Source organism: Mustelus asterias, chromosome 24 (assembly GCF_964213995.1).
Source record: "Mustelus asterias chromosome 24, sMusAst1.hap1.1, whole genome shotgun sequence".
Lineage (NCBI taxonomy): Eukaryota > Metazoa > Chordata > Chondrichthyes > Carcharhiniformes > Triakidae > Mustelus > Mustelus asterias.
The window spans coordinates 48389848-48416795 of NC_135824.1; the positions used below are offsets into that span (position 1 = coordinate 48389848).

Here is a 26948-nt window from a genome sequence, read left to right on the forward strand (position 1 = left end):
CACAGCCACCACTGTGCAACAGTTGGTGAAGATAGTGGGTGTTGGAGCTGCTGGATGGAGAGCCAATCAAAGCTGGTTGCTGGACCCTGGATGGTGTCGAGCTTTTGGAGCATTGTTGGAGCTGCACTCATCCAGGCAAGTGGAGAATCATGCAAGGCGAGTAAGAAACCAAGCCATAGAGATGAGAAAAATGTGGATGAAGATTTCAGTTGTGAACTGAAAAGGTGTTATCACAAGAGATATGTGGAAAGGTGGACGTTCTGAGTTAACGAGCAGAGCCACACATATTTGATCTCTTAGCTTTAGCAGCAACTGGGAAGGAAAGAGTTAAGATGACTTTCACCTAACAAGATAATGATCACAGTTTGCTGATATGTGAATGCTAAACATGATTAAAAGTGAATGAGAGATGATTTTAAGGTAAGTTTATATTTATATATTTTTAAAAATGCAATATATTAATGTATATTAGGTTTAATTGAAATGTTGACCTCAATAAAAATGCAAACACTGCAGAGACTATGAAAGTTCAGGAGTTCATAGCCAAAAGCCATTTAGTCAGCAGAAACATACTGAAGCTTCAAACTCAGGACAAGTGCTGAAACATTTAATCTCTAAGTGAAAGGCCCTATAGTCTGGGCATAAGAATGTATCTGTCCAAAGAGTCCTGGCCTGATACAGTCGGTTGTCTTGGCAAAAAAGTATTTTTTTAAAAAGTTTACTTATTAGTCACAAGTAGGCTTACATTAACACTGCAATGAAGTTACTGTGAAAATCCCCTAGTCGCCACACTCGTGTCTGTTCGGGTACACTGTGGGGGAATTCAGCATGGCCAATCTACCTAACCTCCACATCTTTGGACTGTGGGAGGAAACTGGAGCACCCGGAGGAAACCCACGCAGACACGGGGAGAATGTGCAAACTCCACACAAGCCGGGAATCAAACCTGGGTCCCTGGTGCTGAGGCGCAGCAGTGCTAACCACTATGCCACCGTGTCGCCCAAAGTGCCATTAGGAAAGGTATTTGGACGATAGTGACCTTAGAGAGACATAGCAACAAGGAAGTAAACCATGCCAGGGAGTGGATATCCGGTTTTGGGCTAGAAAATGAAAGATCATTAGGTTAAGCAATGTTTCGCAATTGGCTGAGGTAATGGGTCATGTTTTGGACTGACATGCTAATGTGCAATGAAATAAAGTCGAAGCTCATCAGAAGGAGTACCTTAGATATTGGAAAAGTATAATTGTAATAGATTTTGGCTCAATGCTTCAGATCTTCTGAGGGCTCTTTAGCATTGACTCAGAGCTACTTGACCATCCGAAGGTCTCCTACTGCCGAGGTTAATGTTTTGTTTGTCTTGTATGTCTTTTATGTTTAAATAAATTCTTAGTTACATCTTGAACTGAGACTTCTTGCCTTTGCGAATTTAATTCTTAGTTTTCTTAAGTTTTTAAAGAGAATCAGGCCACCGACAGACAATCCCCCACTACAAAGTATAAGTAAGCAATCTTGATGATTCATAAGGTGAAATGCAACTTAAGGTAAAAAAAAACAATGCAAGGACTTGCACATCTACAGTAAGTGCTTGTTTTAGGCAGGAAATAAGTGACAGGCAAGATGTTTACGACAGAGAAGGAAACCTACCAATGAAGGGCTTGTAAAGGGCAGGGTGTAGAACTACTGTGATGCTTCATGTCAGATCCAACAACAAAGGAAAGAACCGAGGAGTAAGAATATAAGCTAGAAGCTGAATTATAAATTAGTAATCACAAGGTTGTTATCTTAACGGTGTTCAAACTGAAATAGTGACACACAGATCAGGAAAGTGAATGTATGGTTGAAAGACTGGCGAGAGAAAAAGTGATTCTGTTTCATGGGACACTGGTGCCAGTAATGGAACAGGAAGAAGTTGTACGGCTGTGTTACGTTGCACATGCACTGGTCTAAGACAATGGTCTTAGCTGAAAGGCAAATAGAGCTAGACAAAAGACTTTAAACGAACAAAGAGGCATGAGGGTTAGTAATAATGGTATAACAGACACAACCACAAAAAAAAAGAGAAATGGTTGTGGTCTTTGAAGGCCAATCAGTTCCGGCCCAGGAGTTGCAGGAGTTCCTCAGGGCAGGATCCTGGGAGCAAAAATCTTCAGTAATTTCACTGATAATTTTCCTCCATCATAAGGTTAGGTGGTGATTATACACTGATCATGGAATCTCTACAGTAAGAATGAGGCAGTTAGGCCCATCGAGCCTGCACTGACAACAATCCCACCCTGGCCCAATCCCCATAATCCCATGTATTTGCTCTGCTCATCCGCCTGATGCTAAGGGGTAATTTATCACGGCCAATCCACTTAACCAGCATATCTTTGGACTGTGGGAGGAAACCGGAGCACCCGGAGGAAACCCACGCAGACACGGGGAGAATGGGTGAATGTGTGGAGTTTGCACAAAGTCGGAATTGGAAATCGCCCCAGAGTTAACGTGTCAGTGTGGTGACCCTTCATTTCAATCTCATTGCTGAAGCTGTGCAGAAATAAAACTATACACAGGCAGTGTCAACAAGCTGTATGACCTGTATGACAAGGTTACTGTGACAGCATCTCCTTCCCTTGTGATCTCTCCGACTGAAAAGCTTAAGGGCGCAGTGTCATGGCAACACCATTCAAGCTCCCTTCTAAGTCACACACCATCAGTACACTGACATACATAGGGTGGCAGAGTTCACCAGTGAGGGACACCATTTTAGTTGCAACATTTCAAAGCAAAGGCGCACCATCACCTCCTCAACCAGGGACCTAAAATTGGCCAATATGTATCACCCAAAAAGCAAATTTATAAATGTAAAAAAGGAATTTGGGCGGGAGGTGCACTCACAATGTCTACATAAAGGTATGAACAGGCACTGACTTCAGCACGGGAGATGACAATTGCAACCCAGCCCCTGTTGATTCCGCAAAGTACCTCCTACAAGCGTCTGGGGGCTTGTGCCGAAATTGGGAGAGCCCAACAGCCTGACAGTCATACTCTCAGAACCATACCTTACAGACAATATCTCAGACACCACAATCACCACCCCTGGCTATGTCCTGTCCACTGACAGGACATAGATACCAGAGGTGACGGCAGCACAGTGGCATACAGTTGGAAAGGAGTTGGCGTGGACCTTCTCAGCATCGACCCTGGACCCCATGAAGTCTCATGGCATCAGGTCCAATATGGTGAAGGAAACATCATGTTGATTACACCCTACCACACCACACCACAATCCCTTCTAATTCCAGGTTTATTAATTGAATTTTAATTCCACCAGCTATCATGATGGGATTGAAACCCATGTCCCCTGAGTATTTAGGGATTTAGCCTGTGTCTCTGGATTTTGAGCCCGGTGACCTCCTCAGCCCACCCCCTCAGCTGATAAATCGGTATTCCTCTATGTTCAACACAACTTGGAGAAAGCACGTAGATCGGCGTGGGCACAGCATATACTCTGGGTGGGGGACTTCAATGTCCATTTCCAAGAGGGGCGCGGTAACACCACTATTGACCAAACTGCCCCGGGTCCCAAAGGAAAAGGGAGCTAGCAACTGTCATAATTTATTATAAAGGGATAACAATTAGGCCAGCTCCTGTAGGACCTGTAATTCTAACAGTTAACAGTGGTATGACTACATATTATGGCAATGTTTCCTATCTATTCATCTATATACTGTGTTGAGATTCCATACCAAGCAGCTCATAAAAGAGATTAACAACTTCCTTCCAGGATTCAGCCGCTTCTTCGCCTGCAAACTCAGAGAAATGAGCTGCACTGTTGTACACATTCAGTCGGTCAATGGAATCCAAAACCAGCTGGATCATGCCCTAAAACAAACAGTGCACAATTATTAGAAATTATGACATTAAATCAAAGCTTACTTCTTTAGCTTTGGAGTCTGTTTTTCCTCATAATATTCAAAAGAATCTGGGGTCAATTATCTAGTCCTGGATGCCCTGTATGCATCATACAAGGTGCTGCAGACAGCTACAAAAAAATTGGAGATCTGTAGCACCAGATCTGTTGGAATGACATACAAACTAGGAGGAGTAGGCCACTCAGTCCCTCGAGCCTACTCCACCATTCAATAAGGTCAGAGCTGATCTGATGATGGCCCTCAACTCCCATCTACCTCCAAAACAAAAGAAAAATTAAACTTGGGGTGGGAATTTCTGGCCGCGTTCACCCCAAAATTGGAAAATCCCACCCGAGGTCAATGGACCTTTCCATAGATATCCCCTCACCCACTAAGATTCCCGTGGCAGACAGAATGGGAAAATTCGCCCCTTTGCGTCTTATCCCTGGCTCCCCTCTCCTCCAAGTCGAAATTGAAAGCCACCCTTGCGGTTCCTACTCTTGCCCATCTGTATCCGAATCAAAGAACAAAGAAAATGACAGCACAGGAACAAGCCCTTCGGCCCTCCAAGCCTGCACCGACCATGCTGCCCAACTGAACGAAAACCCCCTACCCTTCCGGGGACCATATCCCTCTATTCCCATCCTATTGATGTATTTGTCAAGACACCCCTTAAAAGTCACAATCAATGAATCATTATCCAACTGAAGAGACTCAAGCAATTAAAATTCAGACAGGGCTCGCATTGGTTCTTATCCATTTAGACATGATTTAGGCCATGGGAGGAGAAAAGACACTCATTTCATGATTGGGTGGTGTATGACTTGGAGCTGTAGTAGAAATCTGATATTTAGAACCTGGCACAACTTCAACAATAAGGCAAGTGAGCAACTCAATCCTGTACATAAATAGTGGGGCTGGAATTAGCATTCTTGAAATCAATGGAAAATAAATCGAGAAGTGTAAAGCGAGCTGCCAATTAGTTATTGTATATGTGACACCAGTACGTCTAAACAGAATTGAATAATAAACTCAGGTCAATGCTCCAATCAGGAACGTCAGGCACTGTTGCAAATTGTCAATGTCTGTGGAGAGAATAGACAAGTGAACAATTTGTTTATTTATTTGTGTCACAAGTAGGTTTGCATTACGGGGCAGCACGGTGGCAGTGCTTAGCACAGCTGCCTCACAGCGCCAGGGACCCGGGTTCAATTCCAGCCTCGGGTCACTTTCTATGTGGAGTTAGCACGTTCTCCTCGTATCTGTGTGGGTTTCCTTTAGTCGCTCCGGTTTCCTCCCACAGTCCCAAGGTGTGTGGGTTGGCCATTCTAAAATTGACCCCAGTGTCAGGGGATTAGGTGGGTAAATATGTGGGGTTACAGGAATAGAGCCTGGGTGAGATTCTGGTTGGTGGAGACGAGATGGGCTGAATGGCTTCCTTCTGCACTGTAGGGATTCTATGATTGACACTGTAATGAAGCCACTGTGAAAATCCCCGAGTCGCCACACACTCTGATGCCTGTTTGGGTACACTGAGGGAGAATTTAGCATGGGCAATGCACCTAACCAGCACGTCTTTCAAAGAAAACCGGAGCACCCGGAGGAAACCCACGCAGACACAGGGAGAACATGCAGACTCTGCACAGACAATGACCCAAGCCAGGAATCGAACCCGGGTCCCTGGCACTGTGAGGCAGCAGCGCTAACCACTGTGCCACTGGGCTGCCCTAGGGTCTGGATCCTATGTTAATTTTAAATGAAAACAACTTGTGCCTTGCGCACTGCTGCTGAAGACCAACTCCACATTGCGTCGACTTACCTCTTCCTGGAACAAATTCTGTCTGTTTTTCAGTGAGCGCAATTTTGTTTGCTTCTCTTCATGTGCGAGCTCTTCATCCGGATGTTGGAAGTAGCTGATCAGATCTTGAAGGCTCAACACCATGGTATCAATTGGTAGGGTCACGGGAGCTGTAGATTTATTCTTCCCACTTAGCATGTCCAGGCCTCTTTGTTAAAGATATTAAAAATACAGTGAACATGGGAGAATAACTTCAAGCACAGTTCTATACACCCAGGATAAAAGCAAATCACTACGGATGCTGGAATCTGAAACCAAAAGAGAAAATGCTGGAAAATCTCAGCAGGTCTGGCAGCATCTGTAAGGAGAGAAAAGAGCTGACATCGAGTCCAGATGACCCTTTGTCAAAGCGTCATCTGGACTCGAAACATCAGCTCTTTTCTCTCCTTACAGATGCTGCCAGACCTGCTGAGATTTTCCAGCATTTTCTCTTTTGGTTCCATACACCCAGCGGTTAATCTAGTGCCCCAGTGAGTGCGCAGTCATCATAGTCACATTTTAAATGATTTCCAACAAATTTAATGCAGATAATATTAATTTCAGAATCTGACTGACTTCCCTATAAAGAACGTGATTTAGCTTTGATCAGACGAGGAGATTTTGTTCTCATTTTAAACCCTGGAACTGTGTCACCAGTACATCGAGACAAGAATTGAGTATCAGTTAAATGCTCCAATTAGTACCAGACACTGTTATAAATGACAAATACATTGCAAATGTTTAGCAGGTCAGTGTCTGTGGAGGGAACAGCCAAGTTAACAATTTGGGTCTGGATCCTATTTTAGAATCATAGAAACCCTACAGTGCAGAAAGAGGCCATTTGGCCTATCGAGTCTGCACCGACCACAATCCCACCCAGGCCCTACCCCATAATCCCTACATATTTACCCACTAATCCCTTTTATACTTAAAATAAAAAATGCTGGAAATACTCAGCAGGTTTGGCAGCAGCTTTAGAGAGAGAAAAACAGGGTTAGTGGGTGGAATTCACCCAAAACATTTCTAAGGCGTCATAACAGGGAGAAGACAGGGGTGATCTGTGCCGGTCTTTCAAGCATGTTCCGCAGTCCTCCCACGGGGCTGGCCCTCCTATGGGTCCCCCTGCCTAACCACCGACATGCCCTTCATCATTCCCTCTCTCCACCTCCCCCCCACCACCATCATGACCAACTTCATGACTCACCTCCGCATGACCCCCCACTGCCACCACATCAGACTGGCCTCCATGCAAATCCCCATCATGGCCCCCACTAAGGCCCCTCCCCCTCAGCATTGTCCCTGGCACATGGGCGGTGCCCAACTGGCACTGCCAGACATGTCCCCGACCATCCAGAGGCTTCAATGACACACCCCCCCCCCCCCCAGCCTGCCCATCGTGTGAGATCTCTGCTCGATGAGACCATTAGTGATTCTCACCATCTTCGTGCCACACCCCATGGAGAATACAGTGTGTTGGGATATGCTACTTTAAATATTCCCTTACTGAGCACAATCCAGTTCGCTCCATTGGAAAGGGGTCGGGCGAATCTCAAAACTGTTTGGCACCGGGTGCAAAACCGATTTTTATTCCCGTATGCTATTCTCCGGGATTGGCACGATCTGCTCCAGGCATGGCGAGGTCGGAGAATCGCCCTAGTGTTTCAGATCAATTATCCCACATCAGAACTTGTCCATTCTCTTCATAAATTCAGACTGCCCTCCTGAAGGTTTCCAGAATACCCTGCATTTATTCAGATTTCTAGTATTTGCACTGTTTGATATGCTGGAGCTGTAAACGCCTCTTAACAGAGTAATTTGCTACTGCTTTTACTTTCCGTAGGGACAAAGACAGAAGAAAAATAGGTAATGGTAAAATAAGATCATAAAAATAGGAGCAGGAGTAGGCCAAATCTCAAGTTAGTCTGCCATTCTTGGCTGATCTGATTGTGGCACTAATTTTACTTTCTAATTCTACTGCCGTTGCCCATAATCTTCGACTCCCAATCTGCCCAACTCCGCCTTGAATATATTCAATGACCCAACCTCCAGTGCTCTCCAGGGAAGAAAATTCCAAAGGCTAATGACCCTTATGGAAGAAAATAGTTCCTCCATCTCCATCTTAAATGGGAGACCTCTTATTTTCAAATTTGAGGCCCCTAAATTGTAGACTTCCCCACAAGTGCAAAAAATCTTCCCAGGATCCACCTTGTCAAGTCCTCTCAGAATCTTAGATGTCTCAATAACGTCTCATTTTCATTCTTCTAAAATCCGATGAGCGTAGGCCCAATCTGCTCAACCTTTCTTCATAAAACATTAGAGGAAAAACACGTACTTAATGAATTGGTTGAAGAGACCATTTGTGCTGTAGATCATTCGAGAAGCCTGGGATTCCTCTTGTTGTGAGCGTGACAATGAAAGTGCATCATCCATGTGTCCTTCTTGATGTAGTATAGCCTAGGACAAAATTTGTTTAAACGGTTATCAATTGGGGAGTGAAAGATCTAATATGATACATATAGGGGTAGAAACTCACTCTGGGTGGTGGCGCTAAGCAGATGGTATCAAGTCGACGGCCACCTGTAATGCGCCCGTCTGATTTTCAGTTCCATTAGAACCATGGAATCCCTGCGGTGCAGAAAGAGGCCATTCGGCCCACTGAGTCTGCACCCACTCTCCAAAATAGCATCCCAGCCAGGCCCTCCTATCCCTGTAATGCCACACATTTTAGCATGGCTAATCCACCTAACCTGCACATCCACACAATGAACCATAGAAAAGAACCATAGAAACCCTACAAAGTGCAGAAAGAAGCCATTTGACCCATCGAGTCTGCACCGACCCCAATCCCACCCAGGCCCTACCCCCATATCCCTATATATTTACCAGCTAATCCCTCTAACCTACGCATCTCAGGACACTAAGGGGCAATTTTAGCATGGCCAATCAACCTAACCCGCACATCTTTGGACTGTGGGAGGAAACCGGAGCACCCGGAGGAAACCCACGCAGACACGAGGAGAATGTGCAAACTTGACTTCAATAAAATTAAATGTCAAGTCAAGTCTGCCATGACAAATTTCCATCTGTTTCAAAAACAAAATTAGATTCTGCCTCTTCTGAAATTATAAACATCATAGAACATAAAATGGCTGATCTATTTTTAATAGGACTTAATCCTATTTGCATTAAATCCTCTTAAAACATATCAATATTGGTCTAATTACATGCTGCTCAAATGTACATATATGCATACGATTATTTGGGATATGAAAAACTAAGGTCAGGACATCAAATATATGATAAAAAATATATATACACATATACAATATATACACATATACAATACAATATATAGACACCAGAGAGTGCTTGTGCAGTAAAATTCATAGAGGAGTTGCTCCTAGGCAGGCAATGTGCTAGCCATAATGAGATGAAGAGAAGCAGGACTAGGCTTTGTGTCAACACATATCCTACAAAGTAACTAAAGAGACTGTCCATTTTCCAAACACAGAAATAAGCTTTAGTTTAAAAAACAACTTTTATTTAGGTAACACTGGTAGCAATAACATGGCCCAAGGTAGGAAGAGCATTATAAAAAAATCATGACATTCAAGACACACAAGGAGATTTTAGGTCAGAAGACCAAACGCTTGGTCAAGGAGGTGGATTTTAAGGAGCGTCTTAAAACAGGAAAGCAAGGTGGAGAGGTGTCCCAAGGGTATTCAAGAGCTTAGAGCCTAGGCTACTCAAGTTGTGGCCATCAAAAAGTGAAGTCATTAAAATTGGAGGTGCACAAGATTCCAGAATTAGAGGACCACACATATCTTGGAAGGCTGAGAGGCTGGAAGGGATGACAAAGATAGCGAGGGGTAAGGCCTTGGAGGGATTTAAAATCAAGGATGAGAACTTTAAAATCAAGACAGTGTTAGACTGGTAAGCATTGTATTCAGTGAGTATAGGGGTGATGGGGGAAAACAGGACTTGCGAGATAAGACATAGAGTGTTGGATAACCTCAAGTTTACAGAGGGCAGAATACCAGCCAGAAGTGCATTGGAGTAATCAAGTCTAGAGGAAAGAAAGGCATGAATGAGGGTTTCAGCAGCAAATGAGCTGAGATAGGGGCAAAGTCAAGTGATGTTACAGAGATGGAAATGGACGGTCTCAGTGACGGTATGAAAGAAAGATTGGAAGCTTAGCCCAGGGTCAAAGCTGGCACCAAGGTTGCAAGATCTCAGATTGTTGCTGGGAAAAGGATGGAGTCAGGAGCTATAGAATGGAGTTTGGAGCCTTTATGTACTATTGATCTTATTTCAGCTCTAAATGCCAACTGTCAAGAGCATATACTTACTTTCCTCTTCAAGGGTCCCAAACGGACTGTCTTAATGGCTGCTGCATAAGTCAACCAAAGTCCACTGTTCACATGTTGGACAAAGCACATCGACTCACCATACTTAATCTCAGGGATTCCCATGCCTTCTATATCTCTTTTATGAGCTGTGTCGATTTTATCCTAAGGGAGCAAAGAGTTTGGGTTCAGTCCCATTTCAATGTAATTTACGTTGTGGGATACAAATAAATATACAAATATATATTGCCAACGTGAAAGAGGTTAACTGTTCCTGGTAATGGTTTTTGCCTCTACACAGCCTTTTGGGGAACAGAAAGGAAAGGCTATTTTTTCTTTGCAATTTCCATGATCAGTGTAGCCAATTCCATGGTATTGTCAAAGTACACGGGTCGGACTCGACAATCTCATCTGCCAGCGCGAATGGAGAATCTGGCACTCAGCCAAAACTCCATTCACTGCCAAGTCCAAGCTGTGGACGAGGTCGGAGGTTTTTAGCACACAAGTGAGGGAGAAGTAGCATTGTGCATCAATATATTGCATTCTGTATCAACGTAAAACCGAAGATGGTGGCCAGCTCCAGTATATCTGGCTTTGAGAAGGTAAAGTTAAACCAGAAGGATATCATTCAGATGGTGTGACAACAACCTACTGCAAATTATTCAACCTGGATATGGAGTCTATCAGAGGATGCATTGCACCATTAATACAAGTCCCATGCGTTCTTAGCAGTTCTGATAGAGGAAGTAATAAAGAGAAAGACTGAAAGATGAAAGAAGGATCTCCTCTTGTTTTAATATCAGTAAAATGCATTCTCTCATATCAGTAGACCCAAGTTAGTACAGCGGCCTGCCTATCACAAAATGGGGGAAGGCTCTTCCATATTCATTAGCACTGTCTGGCCTATTCGCTTACAATCCATCAAGAATCATAGAATCCCCACAGTGCAGAAGGTGGCCATTCGGCCTGAAGTAGGCCATTTTCCAAAGCCATATTTTTATTATCTCATCAATATTCACCTCATTAAACATATTCATTTATTGGACTGATTGGCACCATTCATAACGTGCCCACAATGCAGAGGGGAACACCCGAATCGACATTCGTTTAAATCCCCCTCTGCATAGTTGAGAGACCTTTAATTCAAGTTTGGTGGAAGATCCTTATTCTGCCCAGCAACAGCACGAAGCTACATTTTAAAACGGCCCCTGGCCAGAAGATCAGGATATCTGCGAGTCAAGACCTGGGAGTGGGATATATGGCACAACTGTACTGTAAATAAAATATTATGGGAATAAAATGGCCAAGGCAGGCAAAGAAACTTGATAAACCAGGATAAAAAGAATAAAAGATGAGATTAAATCCCCCTACACACAGCAGGACAAAATGACATTAACACCTAATCTCGCAAGCATAGAATACAGACACAAAACATCAGAGGTCGATTTAGATAAGGGGACACATCGAGAGGATAATGGGAAACACATTAAAACACTGGGGCAAGAACAGGCAGTCCCATTAACACGGACACACACCATACAGATGCAAATTGACAAAGTCTACCAGGGAACTTCCTGACCAGATAGGCCACTTTTTAGGTATTGTAAAAATGTATGAGCAAATGTTCCCGCTCGAATTTGGATTCCTATAAATATCCAGAGCGAATGTGTAACTGTTGAGATCAACGTGGCCAAGCCACTGTTTTTAAGCTGGCTACGGGGGTCTCCCTGGGATCCCAGTAATTGTACAATAAAGAAAAACACTTTGAACCTTGCCTTGAGATTCGACCTCCTTGAATGCACTGGTACAAGGGATTTTTCCCTACAACAGGCCCATCGAGCCTGCACCGACTCTCCGATAGAGCATCCCGCCCAGGCCTTAACCCCGTAACCCCATGTATTCACCCCGCTAATCTCCCTTACCTACACATCTTGGGACACTAAGAGATAATTTAACATGGACAATACACCTAACCTGCACATCTTTGGACTGTGGGAGGAAACCGGAGCACCCGGGAGGAAACCCACACAGACACTGGGAGAACGTGCAGACTCCACACAGTGTCATCCAAGGCCGGAATTGAACCCAGATCCCTGGCTTCTGACAGGCAGCAGTGCTAACCTCTGTGCCACCAAAATATGGGTATGGGGGGGGAAAGGCTCAAGAGTCACAGCCACAATACTTAAGTGGAACGTACTAACGGAATAGCATAGGCAGCAGGAAATAAAAGTTAGTGTGGAGCTATGAGGGGCTGAACGAGTCAAAATGTAATAGAACAGGTTTGGAATGGGAGAAGATAAGAGACTGTGTTGTGTTAAAAAGGAATGGGCTAGAATAAGTAAACAAAAACAAGCTTTAAAGTCCTGACTTATGAGTATCTGGTCATTTTTCATTCTCCTATAAAGATTAATCTCATGTTTGAATGGCTCTGATTAAAAGTCACACATATCCCTGGTTCAGTTGATTATGAAGACCAGCAGCACCGCTAACTGATTATTCCTATCCCTCCCAACACCGGGGAGCAATTTAAACACCAACACGTTTTCCTTTTCTGCTGCTCAGTTGTGCAAGCAGGAGGTGCCAATCCTCATTGACAAAGGGCTGGCAGGCTGCAGGTGGAGAACGAGTGCCATGCACCCTTCATGCTATCACACCCAAAATCAACTAAATTGGAAAAAAAACAGAGGCAGGATCTTCTGATCCCGCCTGCCACAGGAAACAGTGGCAGGTCAGAAAATTCGATGGACCATTTAAAGGTCTGTTAACCTTGGACGGGAACTTCCGGTCTTGGGGTGCACATGGCTGGAAAATCTCACCCCAGACAACTTTCCTTATCTGTGCACCGATTAGAAGGTTGGATATAAATTAGCATGTGGAATATAGCTCTCTTTCTTCACCCCGCCCCCCGCAATTTTCTCTCACCTTTGAGACTCGGAAACAAAATGAGGTGATTTTGATATTTGATTTATCTTGATCAAAAAGTAAAAGCCCTTTCTCCTCGTCCAGACCCAAGTATTTGCCTGTGGTGACATGACGAATGCGGAAAGGCTGACCCCACTTCATATGGCCACCACTCCAGCTGTTGAGAAAAGTAACAATGCTTCAGAAAACAGATCAACACCTCAACAAACACGTAATTTGCAAGTCATGTACTCATAATCAACATCATTACAATGTATGGACTGTTCAATTCATAGGAACATAGGAATTAGGAGCAGAAGTTGGCAAATTCAGCCCTTTGAATGGCGGAGCAGGCTCAATCAGATCATGGCTGATCTATCCACGCTCTCAAATCCACCTCCCCACCTGTTCCCCGTATCCCCTTTTTTTAAAAATTAGAAATATATCTATCTCTTTCTTGAAACCATTCAACGATTCGGACTCCACCGCGCTATGGGGCAGCGAGTTCCACAAATTCACCAACCTCTGCGAGTAGTAGTTCCTCCTCATCTCAGTTTTAAATCTACTGCCTCTCAACCTATACTTGTGACTTCTTGTTCTAGACTGCCCCACATGAGGAGGCATTTGGTCTACATTTCCTTCATCAATCCCTTTTAAAATTTTATATCCCTCGATCAGATCCACTCATCCTTCTAAACTCCAGCGAGTATAGGCCCAAACTGTTTAATCTCTCCTCATATGTCAATCAATCTGGTGAACTTCCTCTGAATTCCCAAGGACTATATAGAAAGGTTTAAAATTAAAATCAGTGTGCAGTAACATTTCCATTTGTGTACAGATTTAATAACACTGGCTAAGCAGACTTATGATTCAGGGATAGGTGCATTTATTGCTAAGGAGGACACGAATTGTATATCTTTAGATATTCAAGTGTAGTCGTAGTAACTGCATATGAATATCTTGTACCTGAATTATTTTTTACAAAATGGGACACGAATCATAATTGCCAGCAGTCTAATTTACATTTGGGCATTTAGAAAAGCTGGTGGAATATGCAACAAAATATTCAGCTAGGCTGCAGCTAAAGAAATTTCCTTCTGCTGCTAGCAATAATTGGATCATTATAATTGGTCTTATTGGTCAAATGGCATAAATAGTTAACATTTTGCCAGCATAGGTTCAACATGTACTGTTGTCCAAAATTAACCTGAATGTTGCCACTGAGTTTATTAGCGATTGATTTAAAAATGTTTTAGCTAACATATTCTCAAACTTGTAAAATTAAACTTGAAATGCTTCAAGAGAAAGGTCATTATAAATATGTATTCCATTGATTACTGGGGCACAGTGGTTAGCACTGCTGCCTCACAGCACCAGGAACCCAGGTTCGATTCCTGGCTTGGGTCAGTGTCTGGGCGGAGTCTGCACGTTCTCCCAGTATCCGCGTGGGTTTCCTCCGGGTGCTCTGGTTTCCTCCCACAGTCCGAAAGAAGTGCTGGTTAGATGCATTGGCCATGCTAAATTCTCCCTCAGTGTACCCGAACAGGCACCGGAGTGTGGGGACTAAGGGATTTTCACAATAACTTCATTGCAGTGTTAATGTAAGCCTACCTGTGACTAAAATAAATAAATTTTTAACATTCTCTACAATTTGTAAAATTAAATATAAAATGCTGCAAGAAAAAAGGTCATTATAAATATTTACTCCATTGGTTGTTCACTTCACAATTCTACATCCTTCCTAATTCGGATTATACAAACTACCCAGCTTAGATTTTTCCCCTAGAATGATGTGGAATGGACATCGTCACTGGTCTAATCTCATTACCTGATGCGCAATGGTTCCAGTCTCCACAAGGACCTTGCGTGGCTGCACACTGCACCTCCTTCATAGTGAACCAACCTACAGAGCAATGAAAAGCATATTAATTCCGAATATAATTTACTCAGAATTAAGACAGTTATATGACTGACAAGGGATTTTAAAAGGTAACTTTTTTTGATGGCTTATGGAGTAGGTTTTGTTGACCTGATTAACAATCAATTGTCAGATTATGAGATTTTTTTAAAAAAATTTATTCGTGGACATGGGCGTCGCTGGCTGGCCAGCATTTATTGCCCATCCCTAGCTGCCTGAGGGCAGTTGAGAATCAATCACATTGTTGTGGTGCTGGAGTCATATGTAAGCCAGACCGGGTAAGGACGGCAGATTTCCTTCCCTAAAAAGGACATTAGTGAACCAGATGAGTTTTTCCAACAATCGACAACGGTCATCAGTAGATTCTTAATTTCAGATTTTTTAAAAAAAATTGAATTCAAATTCCACCATCTGCTGTGGCGGGATTCGAACCCGGGTCCCCAGGACATTAGCTGAGTTTCTGGACTAATGGTCTCTTGCTTCAGTTTAGTTCAATGCACTTTATTTTCTGGTGTCTTTCCTTCGTATGAATACTTTTGGAGGGCTTGGAAATCACAATTATTTTTACAAAAAGGTGGAAGCAAAATAAGGAACAAAGATACTGCAAGCACATGTGTGTAGAGAAATGTTTAGTAATCCTGCAGGCAGCAGCAGATAGCAAATAATTATTGTGCGAGTATAATTTGCACAGAAGGCTCAAGACATATTCTTCACCTGCTACTGTTCAAATTTGTGTCCACAATGTCGCAAGGAGCGAATACCATTAATATTAAATATATATAAACCATTAAAAGTTAGATCCTTGTTCCCGGCTGGGATTTTTCCGGTGAAAATGAATGAAATTTTGGCTGGAATGCCAAATTCTACATTCTCACTCGCAACGAACGGGTCCTTGTCATTGATGAGGCCAGAGAGTCCCGCCCATTGTGTACAGTACAGACATAATTTAGCAAGAGGAAAGGAAAAAATTGGGAGAAAATCAACATTGTCTTATGTAATTTTTAGTGCTAGCTCAACCTCTAGGTGCTCCGGTTTCCTCCCACAGTCTGAAAGACATGCAAGTTAGGTGCATTGGCCATGCTAAATGCCGGAGTGTGGCAACAAGGGGATTTTCACAGTAACTTCATTGATTTGACTTATTATCACATGTATTAACATAGTGAAAAATATTGTTTCTTGCACGCTATAGACAAAGCATACCATTCATAGAGAAGGAAAGGAGAGAGTGCAGAATGTAGTGTTACAGTCATAGCTAAGGTGTAGAGAAAGATCAACTTAATGCAAGGTAAATCCATTCAAAAGTCTGACAGCAGCAGGGAAGAAGCAGTTCTTGAGTCGGTTGGTACGTGGTCTCAGACTTTTATATCTTTTTCCTGACAGACGAAGCTGGAAGAGAGATTGTCCAGAGTGCGTGGGGTCCTTAATTATGTTGGCTGCTTTGCCAAGGCAGCGGGAAGTGTAGACAGAGTCAATGGATGGGAGACTGGTTTGCGTGATGGATTGGGCTACGTTCATGACCTTTTGTAGTTCCTTGCGGTGTTGGGCAGAGCAGGAGCCATACCAAGCTGTGATACAACCAGAAAGAATGCTTTCTATGGTGCATCTGTAAAAGTTGGAGAGAGTCGTAGCTGACATGCCAAATTTCCTTATTCTTCTGAGAAAGTAGAGGCGTTGGTGGGCTTTCTTAACTATAGCGTCGGTATGGAGGGACCAGGACAGGCTGTTGGTGATCTGGACACCTAAAAACTTGAAGCTCGCGACCCTTTCTACTTCGTCCCCATTGATGTAGACAGGGGCATGTTCTCCTCTACGCTTCCTGAAGTCGATGACAAACTCCTTCGTTTTGTTGACATTGAGGGAGAGATTATTGTTGCCGCACTATTGCAGTGTTAATGTAAGCCTACTTGTGACACCAGTAAATAAACTTTAAAAGCCTCCAAAGATTACTTTCCTACTTTCTCTGTTAGTGTCTCGTGTCACGGGGAGACCGAGGAAAGGGAAGGCAAAACAATCAAATACATTACTCTCATCTGAATACCTCGTGCTTAGGAAAGAAACAAGAGATTCAGCCTTCTCAGACATGTCGGTGGAAGTCAACTAACACACTCTGAAAGGCTGAATTTTTACCCAACATTTATTTCCTCAACCTTTCATACAACAGTGCCTGTTAACACCCGTCATAAAAATTGAACTGATTAACCTGGTCTTGGGCAGCTCCCAGTGACAACTGGTGGGTGAATTCTGCCTGCCATCGAGCAAAGAGTCTCATATCAGCAGTGAAATCAAATCCCTGCTGAGAGTGCTCAAATTATTTCCATAGTAAACACGGCAAGGCTATTAGTTTCAGTTCTAAAATGTAATATCTGTAACAGCTGAACTTAATCAAACGAGGGGAATGCCGCAAGAGCAAGCTATTAACAATACCTGATTTGGCATTATTTTAAATTCTTTCCCATCCTAAAAATTTCCTCCGCATTTGGGAAACTGGAGGCAGTCAAGGTGGAATGTTAGTTTCTTTTGTTCTCTGCGTTCTGTTGCCATTTTCTATGAAAATTTCTATGAAAATTTCTATAAGATGTTACTCTGACATCAAGACTTCATTAGAAATGGAGTTGCCAAAAAAACAGTGCCAACTCTCCTCCCTTGTGCAGTTTGGTCAGTTAATGCTGGAAGTGGACAGTTGGACCTGGGCTTGGGTCGAAATTCTGATTTTTAAAACTTCAACACTCTTCCCATACCCAACACAAATCAGCCTTTTTTGTTTCAGGTAAAATTTCCCCTCTGGTTCCAGAAAGTTGCTGAATAATAAGTAGATATGGAAGTCTAACCCAATATGTCTCCTCCTAATAGCATTACTACCTTATGGCTACTTATCAAATGTAGTAGCCACACTGTTATCCCCACTTAAAGTGGCGACCTAAACAAACCTGGGGGTAGGCTGCAGACCCCCTAGTCATATGATCCAGTGTCGCATCGAGTGCTTCATTTACCAAAATTTTATTACTCTCGGCCTCTGGACAACTTTCAAAGATATTTTATCACTCATTGGCACAGTGGTTAGCACTGCTGCCTCACAGCACCAGGGACCCGGGTTCGATTCCCGGCTTGGGTCACTGTCTGTGCAGAGTCTGCACGTTCTCCTCGTGTCTGCGTGGGTTTCCTCCGGGTGCTCCGGGTTTCCTCCCAGTCCGAAAGACGTGCTGGTTAGGTGGATTGGCCGTGCTAAATTCTCCCTCAGTGTTCCCGAACAGGCGCCGGAGTGTGGTGACTAGGGGATTTTCACAGAAACTTTATTGTAGTGTTAATGTAAGCCTACTTGTGACACTAATAAATAGACTTTATTAAAAAAAAAGAAAGCTTACAGCCTGAAGTAGCATCTGTAATAAATGAGAGAAACATTAATGGATAAACTGACCTTCGCTGATCTTCACCCTGATCGAATGCTGCGACCGTGAGACATTCATCCATGTGACCATGAAAGAGGCGCAGGACATGTCCACCGGTCAGGAATCCTATGGATATAAAATTGAAGGAATATCTAAATAAACTCAAGAGATATAGCAGACTGTCATTTCAACACATCTCACAACCAAATTTTTATGGACAAATCGATATTTTTGCACTCAGAAAATTGGGTTAAAGGGAGTTGGATACTTAGCAGAAGAGAATTTTAAAAATGTAGAGTTATGGGGAAAGGGAGAGGGAGTGGGACTAGCCGAGTTGTTTTTGCAGAGACCAGTGTGAACAATAAGTGTGCTGTCACCATTCTATGATTTTGTAGGTTATGAGGACATTTGTTTTTTGCAGGTCAAAATTTTAAACCTCATGATTCAGTCTCTTCCTGCCTCAGGCATCCTATAAGACCATAAGACGTAGGGGCAGAAGTAGGCCATTCAATCCAACGAGTCTTCTTCATTCAATGAGATCATGACTGATATGATAATCCTCAACTCCACTTTCCCCTCTTAACCCTTCGATTTCCTTACTGATTAACAATCTGCCTATCTCAGCCTTGAACATATTAACGCCCCAGCCTCTACAGCCCTCTGCAGTAAAGAATTCCACAGATTCACTCCCCTCTGAGAAGAGATTCGCCCTCAACCTCTCAAGGGGAAACAGCCCAAGGGGCAACAACCCAAGGGGCATCTGCCTTGTCAATACCCTCTGAGAATCCTACATGTCTCAATAAGATCACTGTGTTCTTCTAAACTCCAATGCGCATGGGCCCAACCTACTCAACCTCTTATCAGAAAATCCCTACACATCCAGGAGTAACCTCGTGAACCTTTTTCAGACTGCCTCCAATGCCAGTATATCTTTCCTTAGACAAGGAGACCACAACAGATGTGGTCGAACTAAGGACCTTGCATAGTTTTAGCAAAATTTCCCCATTTTTATACTCCATTCCCTTAGAAATAAAGGCCAACATTCCATTTGCCTTCCCGATTAGCTGCTGAACTTGCATGCTAGCTTTTTGTGATTGATGCACAAGGACTTCCAAATCCCTGTGCTGCAACTTTCTGCAGTCTTTCTCCACTTAAATAATATTCAGCTACTTAATCCTTCCTACCAAAGCGCATAGCTTCACATTTTCCTACATTATATTCCATCTGCCAAGATTTTGCCCACTCACTTAACCTGCCTATGTCCCTCTGTAGACTGTGTCATCCCCACCCACTTGCCTTTCCACCTATTTTTGTGTCATCTGTAAACTTGTCAATAGCACATTCACTTCCCTTGTCCAAGCCATTTATGCTGTAAATGATTGTGGCCCAGCGCCGGTCCCTGTGGCACTCCACTAGTTACCGGTTACCATCCTGACAATGCCTCTTAGCCCAACTCTCTATTCTCTATTAGTTAGCCAATCCTCTATCCATGCTAATATACTACCCCCAACACCATGGGCTCTTATCTCATCAAGTAACCTTTTGAGCAGTACCTTATCAAACACATTTTGGAAATCCAAGTATATTACATCTAATTCTTCACCTCCAATCACGTTTGTTACCATCTCAAATAATTCTAATAAACTTGTCAGACATGATCCCCTCTTCATGAAGCTATGCTGACTTGGTTTGATTATATCATGTATTGTTAAATGCTCTGCTATTACATCCTTTATAATGGACTCGAACATTTGCCCAATGATAGATGTTAAGCTAACCGGCCTAGTTACCTGCTTTTTGCCTTCCATCCTTTGCGAATAAGGATGTTATATTGGCAGTTTTTCAATCCTTTGGGACTTTCCCAGAATTTAAGGATTCGGAAGATTACTATACAGCATCCACTATCTCTGTAGCTACTTCCTTTAATATCCTAGGATGCAACCAATCAGGCCCAAGGGACTTATCAGCCTTTAGGTCCATTAGTTTCCCTAGTATTTTTTATCCAGTGATAGTTAATTCTTTCTCCCCACCCTTTTGCCCTTGAATTAGTATTTTTGGAAGGTTATTAGTGCCTTCCCACAATGAAGACTAAAGCAAAGTATTTAGTTAACTCCTCTGCTATTTTCATTCTCCATTATTATTTTTTCTGTCTTGTTCTCCAAGGGGTTGATGTTCACTTTGGCCTCTCTCTTCCTTTCCAGCGATTTAAAGAAGCTCTTACTGTTCATTTTTACATTACTTTTGGGTTTACTCTCAGTTTACCTTCTCCCGCTATTATTTTTGGTCATCCTTTGTTGATTTTTAAAACTTTCCCAATCCTCTGCCTTACGAGTAACGCCACTTATGTTTTCTTTCAGTTTAATATTATTCTCAACTACATCGATTAACCATGGTCGATTTGTCCCCTTCCTAGAATCCTTGCATTGTTGTGAATCATGAACTATTTTCATAACCATATTTTATGACTTTAACGGCAGACAAAACTAACATTTTGTTGACCTAATATTTTCAAATTTTAACATGCAAATAGAACAGTGTAGTTTCAACACTAATATAATCGTGCTTGATTAGAATTGAACAAGCACGGTGGTTAGTACTGCTACCTCACAGCGCCAGGAACCTGGGTTCAATTCCGGCCTTGGGTGACTGCGTGGAGTTTGCACATTCTCCGTGACTGTGTGGGTTTCCTCCAGGTGCTCCAGTTTCCTCCCACAGTCCAAAGATGTGGGAGGATTGGCCATGCTAAATTGTCCTTTTGTGTCCCAAAATGTGTAGGTTAAGGGGCTTAGCAGGGTAAATACGTGGGGTTACGAGGATAGGACCTAGCTGGAATGCTCTGCCGGAGAGTCAGTGTAGACTTGATGGACATTGTAGGAATTCTATGATTCTATGAAGCAACTTAGTTAAGTTGAAGAAATATCTAATCCCATTAACACATATAGAGCCAGAATTTCAAGGGGGGGGGTGGGACCCAGTGTGGAGGGGGGTGGGACCCAGTGTGGACACAGTTTTGTCTTGTGTTCAATTCTAGATAGGGTTCTTTAGGATTTTCCCATCTTCTCAAGAAAGCTACTTTAACAAACATTCATGCTCATTTACAGATCTTTGTGCATCTCAGCAACTGTACTTGACGTTGCACTTCTGCCACCCTCCAGATCTCAGTCACTTAATCATGTGGCATGGCACAGTGGCAAAGTAATTAGCACTGCTGCCTCTCAGCAGTAGGGAACTGAGTTCAATTCCAGCCTCGGGTCACTGTCTGTCTGGAGTTTGCACTTTCTCCCCATATCTGCGAGGGTTTCCTCCGGTTTCCTCCCACAGTCCAAAGACTTGCGAGTTAGGTTGACTGGCTGTGCTAAATTGATCCTAGTGGTAGGGGGATTAGCAGGGTAAATATGTGGAGTTCTGGAGATAACCTGGGTGGGATTGTAGTCGGTACAGACTCGATGGGCCGAATGGCCTCATTTGGCACTGTAGGGATTCTACGATTCAGAGTTGCATCAGCAGTTACATCAGTATCAGGTGCTTCTGATGTTAACCCTTTACTCTACAGCCACAATTTCAAAATTGCGGCCCTGGAGGCTATCTTGAGACCTTCTGCCTTCAGGACAATATCTAATTTTCAAGTGTGGGGGCTGGTGGGAAAAAAAAACTGGAAATCCACCCACCAATTAGCTCACTAAGGAGCTTGTTAAAGGGCCTGTCCAGTGGAGAATACTATTTTCAGTCTTTGTTCTACTGAACCCAAACAGTCGGGTGCATGGTTAGTACACAGCTGTCGGGCTAATTGCAGGGGCATTGCAAAGTTCCTCTGGGTGCTGTCTTGAGCCCTGCACTTACATCTAGGCTGCATGACCACTAACAACAGCACTGACGTTGCTGGCTCTCTGGAGAGCTTCGGTTAGGAAGTGGCAACTTCAAACACGGCTGCCGCCTGCCTTTGCTGCTGGAGCCAACGACAGCTCCAGCTTTCTGCTACCCAGTAAAGACATTTGACTGCAAGTTTGGTGTCAGAACTTGGAATTCACCTGGTCAAGTTCCTGATCCCGCTTTGAAAATACGACCCATTGCGTTATTTGCCTTCTCTCAACAGGTGAGAACTGGGCTGCAGCACAATCAAAATTGCAACACAGCACTTAGAGTCCATTCCCATCGATATTGGGTCTCCAGCAATTTAATTGGGGCCTTGAAATGGAGAATTCAATCCCCCAGCAAAAATTATTGAGAGGCACATTAACCAATGCAATTTGGGGTCCTGCGACATCTATTGGAGCCTAACGCAAACTTCAAGTACCAACAGACAGTACCTAAAGTGGTTCTTTGGTATTTCATTTTATAGACTGATATCTGTAGTCTTGGATCCAGAAAACATAAGCACTAAACAAGGACACAAATGCCCGATGCTTAATTTTTCTTTCCTGGTTTGGACAGGAAAGCCAAATCAGAATCCAGCTGCCATTTTGCAGAATCATCTAAAGGGAAACGGTGTTCTGATGATCCCACACATTACACTGAAGACAACATTTCCAGCTGGAAGGTTTGAATGGTGAGTTATTGAAGTTAATTGAAAAAAAAAACTTAACGTCGCTGAGCCAGTTCGTGACAACACATTTCTCAGTTGATGTTTTTTCCCCATTAACTTTGCAAATATTACTTTTGAAAAAGTTGGGAGAAATGTTTTCTGCAAGTGTAGCCCCCTGACTCCGACTAATTTCCCAAATTGACATAGGCATTCAACTGAGCTTTGATTACATCCGTCGTAACCAAGATAAACCATTTCCAACTGATACAGCAAAAAAAAATTTCTTCTTCATTTGTGGGACATGGGCGTTGTTGGCTGGGCCAGCATTTATGGCCATGTCCTTGAATTGAGTGGCTCGCTCAGTCATTTCAGAGGGCAGTTGAGAGTCAGCCACTCTGCTGTGGATCTGGAGTCACATGTAGGCCAGACCAGGTAAGGATAGCAGATTTCCTCCCCTAAAGGGACATTAGTGAACCAGATGAGTTTTTCCCGATAATGGTTTCATGGTCATCAGTAGATTCTTAATTCCAGATTTTTTAAAAATTCAATTCAAATTCCACCATCGGCTGTGGCGGGATTCGAACCCCGGTCCCTAGAACATTAGCCGAGTTTCTGGATTAATAGTCCAGCGAAAATACAACTGGGTTATTGCCCCCCCCCAAGATTTTTACATCTATTGATAAGGGCATCGTGGTGTGGTTGGTGACTGATTACCCTGCTGTAAAGAACGCTGCTGATTTGATGGATATTTCTTGGCAGATATTTCTCAAAGCCTAAAGAATAAATCTGTCTGATCGGATGCATTTACGGAAGCCATTTTGACGGATTTTCTTACAATAACCTGCTTTAAGCCAAGTGATGTTGAGAGAAAGATGCACTCAAATGGTGCCACAAACTCTCAGCTGTTTAACGATCTGGGTTGTGTGTTGTCTCAAGCACCCCTTTTCTCTAATAAAAATGTTCAGCTATTTGAATCTCTTTAAGCCCTTAAAATGATTGCTGCTGCTCTTCCGAGTTCCATCTGGATCATCGGTATTCTTTCAGAAGTAGGTTACCAAAAGCTGGACAGAGTTATAAATATGACTACGCCAAGGTTAAAATGCCTGTTTGGTTACAATTAACCACACAGATGTTTCTTGGTTCCCAGTTGACGCTGTTGATTATGGTTTTACAGTGTCTCGCTACTTTGTGGATTTTCAGTAATCAAGCTCAAATTCCTTTCAACTTTTATTGAAAAATATTTCAAGATGCACACTAGTTTAGAGCTTTATTCAGCATAAAATCTATTCATCATTAGTGGATTGGCTGAACCGTCCAGACTCTTTTCTCCAGTATCAATCTGCAAATGGTTAGACAGCTTAGAAGCATCAGCAAATGTTATATAATGTTCCTCTTATTTAGGAATAGTGTGAACAGGTGTTCAGGAATGTGATCAAACAAAACTTTTGTATGCATTGAGTAATAATCCTTAAGCACGGTCATGATTCCTATTATAACCTCAATGTGGGCGGATTTAAACTACATAATTACAGAACTGTCAATTAATTCAGCAGCTGCTCGATCCCTAATTTAGCCAGCATTTTTAGCAAAACATTTGCATTCTTCTACTGACAGTGAAAAATTCTCTCCAAGTAACACCGGCTCTTTTTAAGTCAGAATAACTAGCCTTGTTGCCTTGTGCTATTTTCTTCAAAAACATCATATAACCCAAGAGTTTCCAGTCAAATGATTAGTTCATTAAAGTTGCAGAAAAGCTACAGCAAGTTTGAAAAACAGCTCATGTCTACACATCCTCCAAGATAAAACACCTTCTCAACTGCAACGTCCATCAAAATGCTTGCGTTCTATTGCAATAATGTTGGCTTAGCAACCAGTTCCAATTAAGATCCATTGAATTAAAACATTAATCTTCAAGAGTGTAAAGAGCAGTAACTGGTTATTGGGTGGCACTGCTGCCTCACAGCACCACGGACATGGGTTCAATTCCCCCGGCTTGGGTCACTGTCTGTGTGGAGTCTGCACGTTCTCCCAGTGTCTGCGTGGGTTTCCTCCGGGTGCTCTGGTTTCCTCCCACAGTCCGAAAGATGTGCTGGTTAGGTGCATTAGCCATGCCAAATTCTCCCTCAGTGTGCCCAAACAGGCGCCGGAGTGTGGCAACTAGAGAATTGTCACAGTAATTTCATTGCAGTGTTGCTGTAAACCTACCTGTGACACAAATAAATAAACTTTAAATTTTATATGGTACATTTTATTACTGACCTTCAGCCAGCTCACAGCCTGAACAGACTGGGTTCATATTCCAAAGCGTCTGCATGAAGGAGGCATCCACTTGTAAATCTCCACTAGCAAAAGACAAATGCTGAGAAAAAAGAGGGTATACTTAGAAAACATCGCAGCATCAAGTTTTCTATGGATCACACCACATTAGGAATAAGAAATGGATTTTCTGTGCTCCATGTTCCAGAGTTTCGCAATTTTCTTTCCCAAGTTATAAATATTGTAGCGGCAGAGATAACTGCTTCGCAATCTACTGAATGCAGAGGCACAAATTAACACAAAGTCAATTACTTCCTTCACCTTAAATTGCTGACATAATTGACAAAATAAATGTTAATTTGGTTTTTTGGAGATGTGGTGTGGTTTGTTCTGTGGATTGTCACAATTAACAATCATAGAATCCCTACAATGCAAAAGGAGGCCATTTGGCCCATCGAGTCTGCACCGACAATAATCCCACCCAGACCCTATCCCCATAACCGCAGGTACTTACCCTGCTAATCCCCCAGAGAGGCAATTTAGCATGTCTAATCAACTTAACCTGCACATCTTAGGACTGTGGGAAGAAACCGGAGCACCTGGAGGAAACCTACGCAGGCATGGGGAGAACATGCAAACTTCACACAGTCACCCGTGGCTGGAATTGAACCCGGGTCCCTGGCATAGAGGCAGCAGTGCTCTAACCACTGTGCCATCCCAATGTACTGCATTAACAATATTTAGTAAGAGGCTAGTCAACCAGCACGTTTTAATCAATCTAACATTATTGGAGTTAGATTTTCTGATAGACTATGGCAAGAAAATCAAAGAATCCCCACAAGTAACTACATGCAGTGCATAGGCCAAGAATCGTGGTACCAGTTAAATTTTGGAGGTATGCTAATAAGAACTGGAGTAGGCCATTCATCCCCACAAGGTCAGCGCGGTGGCACAGTGGTTAGCACTGCTGCCTCTCAACCCCAGGGACCCAGGTTCGATTCCTGGTTTGGGTCACTTAGTGTGGAGTTTGCACATTCTCCCCGTGTCTGCCTGGGTTTCCTCCCACATTCCAAAAGACGTGCTGGTTAGGGTGCATTGGTCATGCTAAATTCTTCCTCAGTGTACCCGAACAGGTGCTAGAGTGTGGCAACTAGGGAATTTTCACAGTAACTTCAATGCAGTGTTAATGTAAGCTTACTTGTGACTAATAAATAGGCTTTAACTTAAGTGAGATCATGGCTGATCTGTACCTTCATCCACCTACCTTGATTCCATACACTTTTACATCCTTGACTGGTAAAAATATAAATATCTTTGACTTAAATTAATGAAGCTAGTAACTATAATGAGACGAGTTCATCCTCTGCATGAAAACGTTTCTCCTGAGGGTATGTCCGTTGTCCTAGACTTCCACATCAGTGGAGTGGAAAAACGTCTCTCACAAGAACTAGGAGCAGGAGTAGGCCACCTGGCCCCCTCAAGCCTGCTCCGCCATTCAATAAGATCATGGCTGCTCTTTGTGGACTCAGCTCCACTTACCCACCCGCTCACCATAACCCTTAATTCCTTTACTCTCAAAATGTTAAAAATGCAACAAACAAATTACCCTTTAACCTTCTACTTAATGCTCGGGAATGTCAGCCTAACAGCAAGTAATTAGAAAGACAAATGTAATGACTATAAAAATAGCGAGTTCTTGTTATATGCATACATTGATGAGACAACATCTAGGGCTGGATTTGCATTCCTGATTCCAATCTCACAGTCAGGAATTAATGCAGGTTGGGAGTCAGGAAAGTCAGGGGGCAGAGTTGAATATGGTTGCCATCACAAAGGAGAAAGTGCTAGAGAAACTAAAAGGTCTGAAAATTGATAAATCTCCGGGCCC

The 26948-nt window shown here is 43.0% G+C and overlaps 1 protein-coding gene across 2 annotated transcripts in view; it reads right to left on the reverse strand.

Moving 5' to 3' along the window:
• LOC144511368 (ryanodine receptor 1-like) overlaps positions 1 to 26948 on the reverse strand; it is a 495584-nt gene that overhangs the window by 371662 nt on the left and 96974 nt on the right. For both annotated transcript variants that reach the window (XM_078241663.1, XM_078241662.1), the window contains exons 7-14: positions 25064 to 25163; positions 18312 to 18408; positions 14807 to 14881; positions 13000 to 13156; positions 10081 to 10242; positions 8064 to 8185; positions 5714 to 5900; positions 3730 to 3865 (exon numbers count right to left, since the gene is read on the reverse strand). In XM_078241663.1, the coding sequence (XP_078097789.1) occupies positions 3730 to 3865; positions 5714 to 5900; positions 8064 to 8185; positions 10081 to 10242; positions 13000 to 13156; positions 14807 to 14881; positions 18312 to 18408; positions 25064 to 25163 (1036 nt within the window). The remainder of the gene's footprint in view (positions 1 to 3729; positions 3866 to 5713; positions 5901 to 8063; positions 8186 to 10080; positions 10243 to 12999; positions 13157 to 14806; positions 14882 to 18311; positions 18409 to 25063; positions 25164 to 26948) is intronic.